The sequence below is a fragment of the Pan paniscus genome, chromosome 8, assembly GCF_029289425.2.
Source record: "Pan paniscus chromosome 8, NHGRI_mPanPan1-v2.0_pri, whole genome shotgun sequence".
Lineage (NCBI taxonomy): Eukaryota > Metazoa > Chordata > Mammalia > Primates > Hominidae > Pan > Pan paniscus.
Genome location: NC_073257.2, coordinates 102,756,421 through 102,775,629, shown reverse-complemented (window position 1 = coordinate 102,775,629; position 19,209 = coordinate 102,756,421). Strand labels below are relative to the sequence as shown.

General features: G+C 38.6%; 1 protein-coding gene across 4 annotated transcripts in view; it reads left to right on the top strand.

Moving 5' to 3' along the window:
• The window catches only part of HTR7 (5-hydroxytryptamine receptor 7), a 143,051-nt gene that overhangs the window by 112,520 nt on the left and 11,322 nt on the right, over positions 1-19,209 (top strand). Inside the window, exon 3 of one of the 4 annotated variants that reach the window (XM_003825351.6) lies at positions 3,011-11,851. The exons of 2 other annotated variants lie outside the window; for them this stretch is intronic. In XM_003825351.6, the coding sequence (XP_003825399.1) occupies positions 3,011-3,053 (43 nt within the window). In that variant the 3' untranslated portion in view covers positions 3,054-11,851. Of the gene's footprint in view, positions 1-1,848; positions 1,970-3,010; positions 11,852-19,209 lie in introns of those variants that run through there. One more of the 4 variants, XM_057298951.1, reaches the window with a different exon arrangement.

Below are 19,209 nucleotides of genomic sequence, written 5' to 3'. Positions count from 1 at the left end.
ACACAAACAGACATATGTTGCTATGGCCTGAATGTTTGTGTCTCCTGCAAAATTCATATTTTGAAACCAAATTCCCAATGCAATACTATGAAAATGTGGATTCTTTAGGAGGTAATTAGGTCATGAGGGCAGGGCCCTCATGAATGGGATTATTGCCCTTATAAAAGAAGCCTGAGGGAGCTTGTTCATACCTTCTACCATGTGAGGAAGCAGCTAGAAGTTACCATCTATGAAGCAGACAGCGAGCCCTCACCAGACATGGAATCTATTGGTGGCTTAATCTTGGATTTCTCAGCCTCTCGAACTATAAGAAATAAATTTCTGTTGTTTATAAGCTACCAGTTTATGGGATTTTGTTATAGCAGCCTGGCTAGGCTAAGACATATGCACATGGCAACCTTTCTGTAATAAGGAAAGGTGGAGACAGGAGAAACTATGGGATTCAAAGGAAAGGAAAATAACTCAGAGCTTACACTAACCCTAATCAGAGAAGACTTCCTGAAGGATATGAACTCAAGCATGTCTATGAAGTTGGTCAAAGCATTTATAGTGAAAGGAGAGCAGAAATGGTATTCTAGGTGAAGAGGACTTTTTTTGTAAAGGCACCAATGTGGGAGCTTATACAAAGGACCATCTGGCTGAAGCTAAGCATTTGGGTGCAGGAACTGTTAGAGATCAAAGCAGAAAAGTAGATTGAGATGAAATTATAAAGGATCTTCTATGCTAGCTCCAAGAATTTGGACTTTTAATATTGACAAATGGTTCTTAATCAGGAGTAATTTTGCCTCCCATCCCAACTCTCTGTAGACATTTGGCCATTTCTGGAGGGATTTTTGGTTGTCACAAGTCTGGGTGGCACACTACTGGCATCTACTGGGTAGAGGCCAGGGCTGCTCTTAAGGATTTTACAGTATACAGGCCAGCAACCCCCCGCCCACCCCCTAACAAAGAAGTACCTAGTCCTTAATGCTAAATTTGGGACACTCTGTAGTAGTAAGCCATCAGTGAATCTGCAAGTAGGATCAGTGAATCTGCAAGTAGGGGAATGGAGTCATCAAAATGGTCAAGACTGATGCAGTAGCACTGTGTGGATAACTCCGAATGTAGAAAATGGATGTAAGGAGTCTCTTCATTGGCTTGTTTTTCCCAGAAACATTTGAGGGTCTGCTATGTACAAAGCATGGAACCAGGCATGGTAGGATAGAAAGATGAGTAAGGGACAGTTGAAGTCTCTGGAAGCTTTTAATCTAGTGTGCTGGGGTGGCTGCAGAGGTGGTGGTGGCTAGTAGGAGACTTGTAATCAGAACCCTTTGCTCCCCCTGCCTCTCTCTAGCTCTCACTCATCTTGTGGCCACCCTGCAGATTCTGGGCTCCTCTAGACTCTGGGCTTTCTCCAGCTCTTTTCCTCCCATCTAGCTTCTGGGCTTCTAGTCTCTCTTACCTTTTCACCTTGCTCTGCCTTCTTGGCTCTACGTATTCTCCTACATAATAGTTTCTTTCTTTCCTGTATAAACCTGTAAGACTGTTCCTACTCCCAAATATTTACCCATTTTTCCCCATTTTCTTGATCAGCATAACCAGAACCTCAGGAGTTCATCAGGCACTCGAAAATTTTCCCTGGGGTAATGAAGTGAATAGATGGAGGAAAAGCTGTGAATACTTTTGCACTGGTAATTTTAATTTACTGCTATCAATTTTAATCCTTTTCACAAGTATTCACAGAATTCACAAGTATTTATATTTGGTAATATAAAACCAAATATGATAATGAAATATAATCAAGGATTCTTTTTTTCTTTTTAAATTTGATTTACTTATGGATTTGCTTTGAATTGCCATAAATTGCAGGAGGGCCTGCACAAGGAGGGTGCTGTTGAGACCAGAAAAGAGGCCACAGGTGTCTGTGTGGGTGCTACAATCTCCAGACCATCACAATTGGTTAGCAGGTGGGTAGCAAGGAAAGGGAGACTTTGGAGATAGTGCTGTGGTCTGGAGGAATTCAGAACATGAACTATGTGAGCAGAGCTGTGCTGAGCTGGAGAAAGCACTGTCTCTCCTGTGCTGGGAAGAGACAGTGGCCCTGGGCTAGGAACGTGTCTGTGGAGCACAGATGGTTGCCAGTCCCCTCTTCAGATACCTGGAGCCTAGAGTGCTGAGTCTGGGCTGAAGTGCAGTACTTGTCCTCAGGTGTTATTGTGTGAGACTGAGGGGAAAAGCTAGAAACCATGTCTCCAGCAAAATCCATCTATTGATCACCCATCTGAAGGGCTGGGCTGAGAGGGGGACCTCAAAGAAGGAAGAGCAGGACTGCAGGCAAGACAGCCAAATGGCAGGGTAGGGGGTGCTTTAGATGGGGTGGGTAGGTGGAGATTAGGGGCACAGTCCCAGTCCCTGGGTCCTCATAGACCTAGCTCTTAGGCACATGATGTAGTGTGGTAAGTTGAGGCCTGTGGAGGTGCAGAGTCAGGGGAGTGGCTTTACACCAGGAGAAAGGGACTTTTTCTCAGCCCTTGGCTGACACTTCTCTATCACTAATGCCACTTCTGAGCATCTAGGAACGAGGGAGAGGAGTGAAGTTTCTTGGTCCCTGCACCCATACCTTACAATAACACACCTTCCTAGGTTTGAGGGAGAGAGCACATCTCATTGGTAATCATTATTTAGTCATTATTCTTTTCAAGTGGGGCAGGTGCAATAGTATTTTGCAAGGATTTTTTAGAGCAAAGTCATTTTTGGCTATAGCTGTATTAAAAAGGTGAATTTCTAAATGGGTTATTTGGGGCTGATTTGTAAATATATTAAAGCCTTGGCAACTTGTGGAAGTTATGAAATTTATGAAAAGAGTCACAACACTTTTTCTTTCCCTTGAAGGATACTCATAATCCCTTAAAAGCCACAAATGATTCAAATTACTGACTGCTGTAAAAATTAAGTCCACCCACCACAAAATGAAAACTCACATTTACAGTTCTGCTAAATTATTTTCTATTTTTCTCTCTCTTTTTTTTAGACAAAATGCTGACTACTGTAGAAAAAAAGGTCATGATTCATGATCGAAAGCAGAACAATGGAGATGAAATAAACAAGGCAAAATAGAGGTGGAAACAGAAGGAAGTCATTTGCTGAGTCTGCAGAATGGAATGCAGCTTCTGTCCTTTCTTGGGATGTCTAAAATGTGACAAACAGGGTGATCTGTTGTACACACTATCTTATGAGGGAGATGGTGACTTCTCCTTTTTTCTGTGGATCAGTGCTATTGTGTGTTCTCAGTTTAAGATAGCAGATCATCTCAGCAGTAAGCACACCAACAGAACTGAGTTCCAGAAAGGAAGCAGTTTCTGGTGCTTTGCATATGTCCAAATCCATGCAAGTGGGAGAAAGTTCCAGTGCACACTTCCTATGCTTCTGAGTCTAGGTGTTGTGGTGAATATGCAGGAATCATTCATGAGACAGAATGTATTTTGTTGTATGACAGAAGGCTTTTCCAAGCAAACTGCGGTGAGCGTAGTGTTGAATATGTTGCATGTCCATGTTAGAAAACAGAATCCAGTCATCAGCTAATACAAATGATTTCCCAGAGCAGTGTTTGTTTCAAGCTTCTGTCAAATAGTTTGGCTTTTCTGCAGGGTCTCTGTGATTTCCCCACCAATGTACTTTTCTTTGTTAACTCACTTATTATGGTATAACTCAGGAACAGGTCTCAGAATGGAGAGAAACATACAACATGAGCAAAGCTTTTTCTTGTGCTCTGAAGGGTCTTGAGAGGGGAGTGGGATGCCTTCTGTGAGGATTTTTATCGCAGTGAAACTCAAGTGGTACCCAACTGCGTTGTAATTAACATGATTATTGGCATGTTTTTGACTCTCATTTTCTACAAGGCTGCAGTGGGCCACCCATGGGCTGGCCCATAACTGTATGTTATGTGGAAGAAGTGTGGGAATGATGGGTTTTCCATGAAATGTGATGCTTCTGGAGATGGGGCATAAACATGTTCATTCTTGTTGAGCTGCATTGTATTAAACCAAATTGTGTGAAGCGAGGTCACCTGGACCATTCTTGGGAAATGCTTCAGAACACCAGTCTGTTCCTTCTAGAGAATTCGTTTTTGTGTTCTATGTATCTTAAATCAAATGTGTGCCTAAGCAATTCTGTCCTCTGATTCCCACCCCTACCCACCAAAAAATGGTAGACATGAAAGGCAGGTGAGGAAACAGAAAAGGTCTCTTTGCAGATATATATTTTTTAAATGGCACTATGTAGTAATTAAGAGCTAAGGAGACCGAAAGACAGTAGATGAGAATAGAAGAGTACTTGTACCTACAAGGGGAAAAATGAATGCAATTCTTTATTTGATAAGAGTGAACTGAAAGAGAATATTATTTTCCTACAATAAAGCAAGCTGTCCTCTCACAGGATAAAGTGGAATTCTGACATGGATTATGGACTTCTTCTAACTCCCATTGACATTGCTTCTTACCAGACATGGGGAAAAGCTACCTTTCCTGAAAGGGGAGGAGGGCACTGTCCTTTCAGACAAAGCTTGTACAAATTCCTGAACCGCAAATTTGCTAAAGTGACCGTATATATTATATTCATAATTTAAATGATTATTTATGGTCAGATACATATTGTTAAACTTGAAAATGTTTTATTACATTACATCAAATAAAGTTTATTTGTAGCTGAAATAAAGCAACGTAAGTAACAATTTTTAATTAAAGGTCTTATGTCATACATGTTGCTGTCTGTAGAATGGCTGAAGGGCAGACATTTTACATGTTTGCTAAAATCCTAACAGGTAGCTAAGACAGCTCTGGTTTCAATTACATTTCACTGTGGATTCATTCACTTAGTGACTTTATTTTTATAAAACAATGACTGTTCATTACTTGATCTGATTAATGAGCATTGTTTGGGCTCCTGGCACATTAGCATTGCTGGCATCAAGGGGACAAAGATGGGTATGGCACAGTCCTTGCTTTTAAGAGTTTGCCATCAGGTAGAAGGCAAACATGTCTCGATTTGTCACAATATAGTATAGTAAGTGCTGTAACAGGTTTTAGGGAGTGACTTTTTCTTTCCTGTAGTGTAAGACAGGGCACTATGGTTAGTTGGATTGATTCAGGTTTTCAAATGTGTTGTTTAATTTTTTATTAAGACCTTCATGATTCATATTGGCTTCTTATCCTGCCTGACTTGAATGCCCGACTATTGACCTCTCTGCTTCATTCTGGCTATAGAGGCTGAGCTTCATGTGTAGACTGTACTTTAAATATACGGCAGCAAATAAAAGGAAAAGGTAGAAATGGAAAGGGGATGAGAAAAATAAATCATTAATACAATTTCACATATGACATAATTTGTGCCAAAGACACAGCTTTTGTTTTAACTAAGAATTGGGAAAATCATTGAAATGAACATTTTATATATAATGACTGTTCAAGCAAGAAGGACTATTCCTATTCTCACTCTATGGTTATCAGCTGTCATTTTCTGGCAAGACTGAGTACTGGGAAACCATGCTTGAGAAGTAAAGCACTTACTTGTAAGAGATAACTGAATCACTGTTGCCTTAGCTTTTAGTTTTATTCTGTAAATATTAAACAGGAGACACTCAGAGTTCCTCGATTTTCTAGCAACTGTTTCATAACTGAAAGCATTGATTATGTTGTCATGGGCTTGATATGCTTGTGCATGTATTTGATGATCATATTTTCATATAGTTTTATTAGGTTCATTGATTGCAGGCAGTGGGTCAAAAATATGAATGGAAAATGCAGGTAATTTTTTCAAATAGTTTATGCTAATATAATAATTGAATTACCATCTGGAGATAGTGGGAATTTCCCTTTCAGCATTTTCATTGTCAATTTAGTTTTCAGTTTAATGGCTATAAATGTTTCTAAATACTGGAGTCTTGAAAAATTGTTCATACTCCTTCTGATCTCAGGACCTTCACACATGCTTTCCCTCTTGGTTTGTGATATTCCTCCTGATCTCATTTATTTGATGTATGCCTTCATTATCGTCCAGTAAATCTTCAAGGGTAGGGACCATGTCTGTTTTTCTCAACAATATGCCCATTACCTAGCACCATGCTGGGAACATATATATGGTAGGCCAACAATGGGTATGTTTTAATGAGAAGGAGGGAGGGAAGGAGAGAGAGGCAAGAGTTCACTGGCACTTTTTAAAAATGTTTATATGAGGAAACAAAGAAGACTTGCTGTGATCCAGCGACATGCCCAGTGAGTGGAAGAGAAGGAACTGGAATTAAGCTATTCTGTGTGCCACTTAGGTCAGGCCCTCCACTACATGGTCCTGCTTCTCTTGCATGAGTTAGCTACTCATATCATGAGAGCATCCCTTTCTTAATTTTCTGCACTAGTGGAGCAGAGCCATGTATGTGCTATGGCCCATATGTTGAAACTTGTTTATCTACAGCTAGCCAGATGGTCTGTAACAGCACACAAAGAAGCCATTTGGAAACTTTCAGAGGGTCAGCACGTTTTGAAAACAACTCAGAGTAATGCATATTGTGATGTCATTGCTTACTTTAAGCTTACAGTGAGGAATATCTTGTTAGGTACTGAATGTGAAACATGCAGACTTTGAGAACCAACTCAGAGGTCCTAGCCCCCAGAGATAGAAATTTATTTAATTGGATCACCCTTTAGACTTGTTTTGTCTACATGTTCTCTGAAAAAGGAATATAATGTCTTAATTTAAAATACTTTGTTTTTTAAGTTGCTGCTGGGTTAAATACATTTTTTTTAAAAGAAAACCTGCTTATGCAGTACATGTTAACAGATATGATGTGGTCATCAATAAAAATGTAAAATAAAATTTACTGTGGCTGATACGAAACAAAGTGAGAGACGGTGACAAGTATCAGAAGTAGATTTGCAGCTAACAGTCTGTTTAGTCTTTGGTACATTAAAAAAGCCAAGATGAAAGAATTATACCTGTACTAGTGGAGGGGGAAAATGGTAATCTAAAATAGCAGATGATAAGAAATACCTGGAATTTATCTTTGATGTGGTATTATGTAATATTTTTGGTACCAAATTACCTTTTCCTAATTACATTTTGATTGGGCTATTATTAAAATGCTCTTTATTCTTTAAACCCACACAATCTCACAGTAGGAGAAGTGGTTCAAAGCTATGATGAGAGGCAGCAGAAAGTCGGCTGTACATATAAAAGTTTGTTATGCATAATTCACAAAGTACATGATCCAGTTGTAGGAAAAATGAGCTATAGCCCTATCCACAGACAATCACAGAGCTGGAGAATCTTATGGATGATCTAATACAACTCTCTACTCTTTTGCAGGTGAGAAAATACTAAAACACTAGAGCTGTGTTTTGTCTGAATTCATTTAAAGGAGTATGGTACGGAGCAGTGCTTTGCTCTACACAATATTTGGTGAAGAAATAATTTTTAAAATCTGTTACATAGGTATTAATAAAAATGAGTTATAAGAAAAATGCATTGAGGCAAAAAATCTTGTTGAAGTATGTTGAGGCAAAAAAAAATGAAGTGCAAAAACATACAAAAGATTTAAAAGACATAAAACTACATTTCAATAAATATATTCAGAACAAATATAACGAAGAAAAAACAATAACAAAACTGACCATTGTTCACTGAAAGTGAGCAGTTACTCAGGTAGGGAAAACCTAGCAGTTACCTAGATGAGAAATTACTGTAGCATGATCATTTGCATGTGCATGACGCTGAGTTGCAAGGCTCACTGTGATGACTGCAGTATAGGGAGAGCATCCTGACAGGAAGGGTGAAGACCCACAAGGAACCCCTTGTGCCTGAGAACTACACTTGGAGTACTGACGCAGAGAAGCTGCCTGCTTCAGTATGTGCTCTGAAACAGTCAGGAAGCAGAGCCTGCGAACAACTGAAACTTTTTCTTCCTATGTTTTTCCTCTTTAGTTATCTACAATTAACTTGTATCCATAATGCTGATCTGAATGCTTTGAAAGGTATTTGATTTTTAGAATGATCATATTAATGAAATTTTTCTTAAAGACTACATTTTGACAAAATGTCCCCAACAGTTTGAAGGCAAAAGGTTGTGATATTGAGAGGTTACTATCAAGTAATCACATCATTTTATATCTTAATCCCAGTTTTCAAACTTCACTCTGAGTAAGAATTATCCAGGGAGCTTGTTAAACATGAAGATTCCTGGGCCCCACTTCAAGAGACTCTTGTATGTTGTGTCTGGTGCAGGGGTGGGGGTGAGGTGATGCAGAGTGAAGAGGGCTTTTCACCAGCCTAGCACATGATTCTGGTACAGGTGGTCTGGGATCCATATGTTAAAAATTGCTTTTCCCAACGTGCTGGCAGACTGAATTACCTAGCCAGTTCTGTGTGCTATTAGTGAGGAAAAGCATGCTCAGTGTGAAATAATATCCAAATCATTAGTATATGGTTATAGAATCTTGCCAAAGAAATGCACCATTTGTTCACAAGCTCTCTCTTACATACCCTTTAGTGCTCAGTACTTACTGTTGGCACCAAAAATCCAGGAAGCTTGCAGAGGAAAATAATCCACAGATCACCTTAGATAGTTTACAAATATGATATTTAAAGACATATAGATGTTTAAGTGACATCTATTGTTATGGTTTCTTTCTCATTTGGTCTTAAGGCCTCTCTTGAGAGTGGCCATCAGCCAAGATAGCCACTCTCTAGAAGAGACCTGACCAGGGGAAAGTTAGGTTGGAGTGTGTTGGTCAAGCGAGGCACAGTGAGGAGGTGAAACCAAAATGCATGAAGCAAGAAATTATTACAGGACCCAGAGAATTAGGGGTGCCAGCAGGAGGCCCATGGTAAGTCTGGAGGTCACAGGGAGCTCAACCAGCAGTTGGGGAGCTAGACAGAGAGAGCACCTGTGGACTTTGTCCTTATCAAGGTCCATGGTTATCCCTTAGGCTTTCCCAAGGGGATTGTGGATTGGCTAGTTTCAAGAAAACATCTGAAAAATTGGGGGGTGGGAACTTATTTATATGACTCTGGTGTCGACAATTAGGTTTTTTGTGATGAACAGTTCACAAAGGGAGGGGAAGTTTTCACTAGGCCAATGGTGACGGGTTATGACTAGGTTTCAGATAACTTATGTCAAAGCTAAAAATGGATGCCAAGGCAGCAACTATATTAAACAAATTTATGACAAGTGCTGAGCTGGCAAATTTCCACATGATTGAGTGATTCCTCATGTTAATGAAGTTTATTTTGTTTTCAATTGTTATGGGTACATAATAGTTGTACATATTTACAGGATACATGTGATATTTTGATACAAGCATAAGATGTGTAACGGTCGAATCAGGGCCGTTGGGATATCCATCACCTCAAACATTTATAATTTGTGTTGAGAACATTCCAAAAATACTCATCTAGTTATTTTGAAATGTACAATTATTAACTGTAGTCACCCTATTGTGCTACCAAACACTAGATCTTATTTCTACTATATAACTGTATTTTTGTATTCATCAATCGACCCCTCTTATAATTAATTAATATTGGCACCAGCACAGGGTCAAATGAGAATCAATACATCACATTCCTTATAGCCAAGAAGCTGATCAAATGTTTGTCAACAAAACAAAGATAAGATCTTTGTAAAATATGTGTTGAATATTAGCCATTGAGTGCAAGCTGTTGACATTGGCCAAGGTGTACACTTTTACCATTTTATATGTGTGTATGTGTGTGTGTGTGTGTGTGTGTATCATGTCAATGATAGCATCTCACATTTAATTGTTTATTACTCATCAGTCATTCTGATAGTCTTCACAGCAATCCTAAACTCTGTTATCTCTATTTTATGGGTGAAGGAACTGAGGCTAAAGGAGCTCATGACATTAACTTGTAAGTAGAAAAATTGAGCTCAGCTGACTTGTACTTTTCATTGTTATGATTTTTTATTATTTAAAATATTTTAAAAATATTTTTGTAGAGATGGGGGGGTGGGTCTCACCACGTTGCCTAGGTTGGTCTCAAACTCCTGGCCTCAAGCAATCCTTTCACTTCAGCCTCCCAAAGTACTGGGATTGCAGGTGTGAGCCACCATGCCCAGCCTGTACCTTTCATTATATTCTTCCTTCCTGCAAAATACATCTCAGTGGTTGATGACTGGTTTTGTGGACCTGGAAATCTGCAACTGAACTCTGAGGAGACTCACTCTAGGGTGTTCAAATATCTTCTTTATTATACTAAGTATGACAGAGTCCCCAAGTTCAGGGTCAAATCCTAGATCATTGTGAAGGGCACAAAGATTATGATTCCTGCCTCCTCATCCTATTCTTGAGGTTTTCAATTTCCTGGGTATCCTGATGGTTTTTCCTGGTTATGCATTTCTTTTGCAGCCTGCCTGTGATAGTTCCTTTTATGTATCATCTTCATTGGATCATGGGGTACCCATATATTTGTCTAAACATTATTTCTGGATGTGTCTATGGGGTGTGTCTGGATAAGGTTAGCATTTCAATCAGTTCACTCATTAGAGCGGATTGCCCATTTCTGTATGGGTGAGAATCATCCAATCTGTTGGGGGCCTGAGTAGAGCGAAAAGGTGGAGGAAGGGAAAATTTGCTTTGTGTCTGACTGTTTCTCCTGCCCTGGGACAGGGACCGTCAGCACACCAGTTCTTAGGCCTTTGGTCTCCTACTGTACTACACCACTGGATTTCCTGGGTCTCCTGCCTGCAAATTGCAGATCATGGGATTTCTTAGCTTTCACAATCATGTGAGCCAATGCCTCAAAATAAATCTCTCAATCTCTTCCCTTCTCATATATTGGTTCTGTTTCTCTGGAAAACCCTAATAACCTGCCCTAACTTCTATTGCCCTATAGTGTGTACCTTTCTATACTTTCCTCATTAAAACGTATCTGCCCTGTGTTCCATTCTATCTTCTGCTGTCTCTTAACTGCCAATTAGTCAAATACCCAAATCCATTCAGGTGCAATATCCTCTTCTTACATGGCATATCATTACATTGAGGCAAGCAACTTCTTTGATCAGTGTCTGAACCCAAAGAGTATTGATGGAAACTTCTCACAATGGGACAAGTTGGTTGTGGAGAAAGCAGCTCAAAGTGTGTGCCTCCTTGACTGGGATTCTGTAAATCCTAGAGTTGTTTAATTACAGACCTCCCAGGGGTCCCAGAAGCTGGAAGCCTACTGTTATCCAAACTGATCTACATGACTTAGGCCAGGTCTGTTTTCTGCCAACATTAGAGCAGAGAACTGAGGGAATTCCCTATATTTTTAAAGCAAAACAAATGAAGGTAATTAGGTAACAGCTGAGATTTGTCAGGAAGTATTGGCCAGTTGCCTCCAGCTCCTGGTCTTCGTGGAGATCAGCTTCTGTGGGGCAACTTCGGCGGCTCTCCCCAGCCCCAGAGAGCAATTCTAGTGACAATCAATTTCCTCATCAACAACTTTGTATGAAATATTAGAATATATTTTGAGTGTGGAGATAAAATTAACACCTGAAATTTTTTCTGAGCACAGAAATCAGAGATTACTCTTCAAATTACTTATTCTCTTGGATCTTAAAATTTTAATTGCAGCAAGCTTTTACATATTGGCATTTAATTTCTCTGTAAAAAAACCTTACTTAATTCAATCAATTAAGGGAAAACTTGGCCTAATTTCCATCCATCCATTTGGATCATGCAGAGTACAAATTTTTTGGACAAAAAACACTTCTTAAATATTATAACACGAATTCTAGTGTGGGATGCAGTTTTACAGCAAAATTGTCTAATAAAGACAGATAAAATGTTTTTATTTCCATTTCACCATAGCAAACATTAAAAAGGATACTAATATATTTAATTTGTCTGCTATTAGTGAGGACCGTTAAGGAAAAGATGTATATTTTTTAAAGAAACCATAACCAGAATTTTAGAATGATCTTGTTAGACAAATGTGAACTCATGAAAGAAGCAGAGTTTTAAATTTCATATTTCAAACAAATGGCAACAGGTGAAGTGTCTAAGACCCATTCATCTGTTGCATTATCATTTTATCATATTTATTTCAAATTATTTTAATAAAAGAAAAATTTAAATGTACAGTTTATAACTCATTTTGTGCCCTTTATGAAAGCTGTGTGACCTTGGACAAATTTTCTAATCTCCCTGTTTCTGGGCTTCAGATACTTCATCTGCAAAATGGAGATAATACTATCCAGTACCTCATAGAGTTGTTGAGAGGATTAAGTGAATAAAAATGTAAAGAACTGAGAACAAAACCTGATGCCCTGATGTCTGAAGGATGTCTGCTGCCAGTGTTTACTCCTCCTTCTCAATCTCCCTTCTTCCTTCAGTGGCAGGCACTTCTCTGAAGTTACTGTGCATCCTTCTAATCCATGCTTAAATGCTTTTAATATACAATATTTTTGTCTTTCAAAACCTTATATAACTGTGTAAATATTACACACACTGCCATATTGCGTGCATTCTCTTGCAACCTGCTTTTTTCTCAATGCTAGGATTTTGAGATCTCTTTATATTGGGAGATGTAGATCAAGTTCATCAATTTTCATTTACGATAATATTTGGTTAATTGAATACACTGCAATTCATTCATTCATTTTCCCTCTCGTGGACATTTTATTTCCAGATTTTTTTTGGAATTATAAAGAATGCTGCTGTGAGCATTTATGGTCGTGTCACCTTGCACATTAGTGAGAATAGCTTCCATATGGGGCTTCCCAAACTTTTCCCCTTGGATTGCCCTGCCAGATGTTACTGTGCCTCTAAGCCACGGCTGCCCTAAGGGCTAAGGAGGTCAGTATCTTGTGGCATAAATCACAACCCATGTCCCCATTTAATGCAGACCTGCTGGGGAGCCCTGCCCCTCCCAGGACATTGGTCTTCAAATTAGGGTAAACGCACTGAACCAACGCCCCCCTACCAACATACACTCACATGCATGCACTCAAAAACACACATGAGAGCACCTACCTATACATGTGCATGCACACACAAACACAGAGGCTTTTTCAGTATGAATGGTTGTTAAAGGAATCGGTTTTCAGATCCGAATATTGACAGCCTGAGAGCCACATGCAAGTTCCCACTTCCTTATTCGCCATCTTTTTCTTCCATACTTATATTAGAAAATTATTTGTCATTTACTGAAATTTTAATTTAACTGGGCATCGTGTACATTTGTATGCGTGTGTGAGTTTGTTAAATCTGGCAAAGCTAGTGGAATTAGAAATGATCTTTTGACCCATGAAGGAATGATCTGAATTCAGATATATTGTAGAGTGGGTTGGCAGGACAATTTTTGTTTAATGATCTCTTCTGTTACTTCTCCTGATTGTTAAAGTACACATCACTCCTGAGTGGGGAGTCCTGTGAGAGCAAAACAGGTAAGAAATACAGAGGGTGTTGGTGTTGTATTTCACTGGGACAGTGAATTCATGACAAAGTTTTCGTATTTACCCATGTAAGAATATTCAGGAGTTGCAAAAGGCAATCTGGGAAACACCAGTGTGTTGAGAAGCACAGCCCGGATTTCTCATTCTGAGAAAGGAGAAAGACTTTGGTGACTGCTCCTATTTACTGGGCTCACCTGCATTATTTGCAAGTTTGAGAAGGGAGGAGGTAAGAACGTCCATGTTTGTCTCCTGTAGATCAATATTACACTTTTAAGTAAAGTAAACTTAGGTTAAAAATAAATTAGTGTTTTATATTTTCTTACACATTTATTCAGGCTGAGAAAGATTTCCATTCCCTTTGACAAAATTATTGGATACTATAAATCTATATACACTTTTTATTTGGACTCAATGTCCCTTCTCACTGTTATCCATCAACCAATTCTTCACTCATTTGTTCATTCTTATCATGTACTTATTAAATTTACGTAACAGGTATATGTCATGGATTTTACTGTAAAAAATACACTTCATCATTAATATACTGTTGGTAAGCCTTGTACTACTGGTAGCCTCCTTCTGTTTATTTTGCTATGAATTTACGGTGAACCCGGTTTCATTTTAGCAGTAAACAATGTTCATCTCTGGATATATAAACTAAATGAATGAAAAATTCTCATTAATTAAAAGATGCATTCTTGATAAAATTTTACATTTAATAATTACTTACAAAACTTTGTAATACATTTAGCTTTTGATCAACAGTAATTTAGTAGTAATTAAAGAGGAATTGCTAATATTTAAATTACCATTTAAAGTGGTAATAATTTTTTAAATCAAGAAAAATGTTTTAATCCTCACCATCTTAAAGTTATAAGAAAAATATTTTTTCAGTTTTTCGTTATATACACATTTCTGTAACTATGTTACAGTGGTCAATAAAAGATATTCAAGCATAAAAATATGTTACTATAAACTTCAGTAATAAAGTGGAATGGAAATACAAGTCAAAACAAAAAAGGAAACAAGGTAAATTTTTCCAAATGTTAAAGAAAAGCTGCTTGTGTATTTTAAAAAAATAGATGGTAATGGTTATCTGATACCACTTTTGAAAGAATGGCATCACAGTTTTATTTTGTAAATGTCAGTATTTATAACAATTTCAAAATTATATATTTTGCAAGTATTTAAATTTATTATTAAAAATTACATCTCAATTTAAAAATTTTCAAGTGACTGCATAATTTTCCAAAATTATTTTATGGAGTACATGTGTAAAAAGCTTAGATGCCCAACAGTATGCTGAAAGTGGAGTTGTTATGTAGGAGGGTGTGTATATCCTTACCTAGATTTTTTGCCAAATTTTAAGTGGTTGCCTTACTTTGCACTCCCACAACAGTATATGGGAATTCTCTTATTTCCGTATTTTCTCAAACATTTTGTATTGTCAACTTTTAGGTTTTTGCATGTCCAAAGAGTGTAAAATGCTATCACTTTGTGTTTTTAAGTTTGCACTCCCCTGATTGCTAGTGAGTTCCTCTTCTGTGAACTGCCTGCTCATATCTTCACCCATTTTTCAATTGATTAATGTACATATTTGTAATGTAAGGAACTAGTTTTTATAGGATGTTGGCCTTTGCAGCTTATTTTGGGGAAAACACCTTTAAATTTCTTTTACTCTTCTAATTCTCAATCTAGTCCTTAGCCAAAAATATTCCCCTTAACACAACATACTTATTTTTGATCTGCTCCCAGAGGGTTCCCTCTTTAGAAGTTAACGCTGATTTTCTTTCCATGTAAGGCGTCAAACCATCTGGACACTTCTGACAACATGAAGAGAACTACATATTTTTACATGCCTAGATACATAGGTGACTTGATACAAAGGAATAAAAAATATAAAATAAAAGCAATTGATCACTTTACTAAAAACCTAGGGTCATGTTGATTGGTTTAATAAGATCTGATTCTTTTTTTTTATTTTATTATTATTATACTTGAAGTTTTAGGGTACATGTGCACAATGTGCAGGTTAGTTACATATGTATACATGTGCCATGCTGGTGTGCTGCACCCATTAACTCGTCATTTAGCATCAGGTATATCTCCTAATGCTATCCCTCCCCCCTCCCCCCACCCCACAACAGTCCCCAGAGTGTGATGTTCCCCTTCCTGTGTCCATGTGTTCTCATTGTTCAATTCCCACCTATGAGTGAGAACATGCAGTGTTTGGTTTTTTGTCCTTGTGATAGTTTACTGAGAATGATGATTTCCAATTTCATCCATGTCCTTACAAAGGACGTGAACTCATCCTTTTTTATGGCTGCATAGTATTCCGTGGTGTATATGTGCCACATTTTCTTAATCCAGTCTATCATTGTTGGACATTTGGGTTGGTTCCAAGTCTTTGCTATTGTGAATAGTGCCGCAATAAACATACATGTGCATGTGTCTTTATAGCAGCATGATTTATAGTCCTTTGGGTATATACCCAGTAATGGGATGGCTGGGTCAAATGGTATTTCTAGTTCTAGATCCCTGAGGAATTGCCACACTGACTTCCACAATGGTTGAACTGATTCTTTTAAACCTGAAATTGTTTAGAAAGAAGCTTCCCTCTTGAGGTATTCAGTGATTATTTGAAATACAGGTAATCCTTGATTTATGAGCAAATTGGCTAAGGCAATGGTTATAAATTGAGCCAATGAAGTACTATAGAATTGGTTTATGGAATGGGCTGAACCTCATGAAGGATACAGATATGTCCAGGATTTTCTTCTCACCATTCTTTTCTCTTTGGTCATCAGATCCCTTTTCCTGGTCCCTAACACCAACGTGGGCAAAGCCCAAAACTTTCTGGTCACTTTCAGGGATAAGAAAATGTCCTTTCAATGATAAAGAATAAAGTATTAAAAAGTCCATTATGATACAGATGAAAACTTCAGTGCCAAAGCCAGTTTAAGTCCTTTGTCTGAAGCTCAGCCCTAACCTGAGGTCTTTAACTCAGGGAGCTTTTGTGCGAAAGACAGTGTGGTCTCTTGTTTCACACATCCCACCCTTTCACTTTTTTCCCTGGTTGGAAGAGGAGGGAAGATGAGAGGAAATGGAACACATGAGGAAAAGGAACAGAAGTATTTTTAGTTAGCTGACGTTATTGTTGTTCTTTGATATGGCAGGTGTCTTCGGGCTGACATTTTGTGGGTTATGTTTTGGTTCAATTGGACATAAATCCATTCTGATGTGGGTTCTGTGCTCTCCAGATAACTTCTCCCAAGACCCCCTAAGCTCCATGACCTCCTACTGCTGGGATTCTGTTTCTTACAGGCCATCCTTCTGGGTGTCACATTCAAGCCAGCTCAAGCCTATTTCTGTGACCTATATTTTGCACAAGGGCAATGTCACACATCTTGGCCATGCCAAGAGCTAGAAGTGTGGCTCCTCACTGGGCACTACTGTTCTTTCTTCCACCTTGCTTTGGAGGATTGTTCTAGCCAGCCTCCCACTTTCAGAATTCTGTAGGCCATGGCTACTTGAAGTGTGGTCTAGGGACCAGCAGCATCATGTGGAACCTTACTAGAAATACAAAAGAACCTCAGGCTCCACCCATGCCCCACTGAATTAGAATCTGCTTTTTACCATGATCCCCAGGCGATTCATGTGCACCTTAAAGTGTGAGAAGCTCTGACTTAGGCCAGAGGCAGGCACTGGTCTCTATATTCAGGTTGATCTCTGCACTCCAGGGAACTCATGTAAGGCTCTCTCAAATTCTCTCACAACACCCTATTTGGATCCACCCTAAGCTTCTGCAGCTCACTGTCATCCTGCTGGGGTACCTTATTGCTAGAACCTCCAGTTTCTTAAAATTTCTCTAGGAGCCTCTGTCATTTGGTCTGGAAGGGAGAGCACTTTCTTTCTTCATGAGCAGAGAGGACAAAATCCAAAATTCTTGCCCCTAAGGCCTGGAAGTCAGTACCACCCTGACCCTCTTAAAACATACTTGGTATTTTGCCTAGAAGGGCTAGGTAGGATGGGAATGGAGGGGCTTGCAGGGTCAAAGAACCAGTTAATTCTCACCAAGGCTTGAGGGGAGGTGTCTGGTGGATCCACAGTTCCTCTTCAGAATGTGGAGGAAACAGTCACCTCTTGTCTTTGGTTTGTGGCTTTATTCTGAAATTCCATGATAATTGGAAGAGTTATGTTCTTTTCATTATAATAAGAAGGATCCTTCTATTTTATGAGTTTAGAATCATGAAATGTGATCTAATTTTGGAAATTCTTTTTGTATCAGAAAAATACCAAAGTTGATAAGAATAAATGAAAGATTCAAGTATAATTTGTGGGCTATGTTATTCAGACCAACGATTCTAGTAAAAAGAAATAAAATAGCTGGATAAAATTAAAATAGAAAAATACCTTGAGAGCACCTGACAACATAGTAAAGAAACAGAGAGGGAAACGAACCCATGAAGTAAGCAGAGCCCAAAGCTGTTTCTGTTCTGAGGGAACTGCCTGTAAGGGGCAGCTGGGGTTCACTTCTGTTGGGCTTCAAGTACAGAAATGAAGGGATCTCCCAAGAAGGAGAGTCAAATAGGAGACTCCCCAAATTAAGATCAGACCTTAAAGAGCAGAGATATCCCCAGGGTAAAAGTCCACAACTGATATGGTTTGACTCTGTGGCCCCACCCAAATCTCATCGGAATTGTAATCCCTAAGTATCTAGGGAGAGATCTGGTGGGAGGTGATTGGATCATGGGGGCAGTTTCCCCCATGCTGTTCTTGTGATAGTGAGTTCGCATGAGATCTGATGGTTTTATAAGGGCTCTTCTCCCTTCACTCCTCACTCTTCTCTCTCCTGCCACCTTGTGAAGAAGGACGTGTTTGCTTCCCCTTCTGCCATGATTGTAAGTTTCCTGAGGGCTCCCCAGCCATGTAGAACTGTAAGTGAATTAAACCTCTTTCCTTTATAAATTACCCAGCTCAGGCAGTTCTTTATATTATTAGCAGTGTGAGAAAAAACTAAATACAACTAAACCCACTTCAGCCTCCCTAATACTCAATTCCCATTTCCACCCTTTGGTATCTTTGGATAGGGTTGTCTTGAGTTGGCTGGAGGGAAGAAAAAGGGGGAAAAAACTTTCCTGAGAAGTTGGAGCCATAGTCTGTTCTAAAACAGATTTGCAGGCTTGGTTCACATTGTCTAGGTGGTCTATGGGACCCCAAGCTTCTGAATTTGGTTGGAGGTGGGTCAAAGTGTGTTGCTAATACTTCCAGGCACCTGAAGCTATCAGACATAAATCCTCTTTGGAGAAGTCTAGTCTTCAAAGGATTCCCATTAATATTGTTTCAAGGACATTATCAGTACCTAGTAAACAAATAAACACATAAAGAAATAAGTAAGAACCAGAAGGAAAACCTGACAGTAGAAACAGGCTCTCAAAGTTATAATTATTAGAACTCTAAGACATTGTAAAGAAGAAATAAGAATATAATAAACTAAAATATATGAATGTTCAAACATTTATTAGGTATTTAAAGTCAAATATTTTATATACAAGTTACATTAAATGTCACTTCTTAGGAATTTTTTTAAATAATTGGATGGGTACTCAGATGAGTACTATGTGTATGCCCAGAAGACAATCGCATATCAGGCATAGGTATTTTTTTTATTGCTCTAAGGACATTTTTTTTTCTCCTTTCTTTAAACTTTCTGGTGAACTGTATTTTATTCAATGAAGAACATCAAAGTTTGATGAAGTTTTACATATCCATATAACTACCACTTC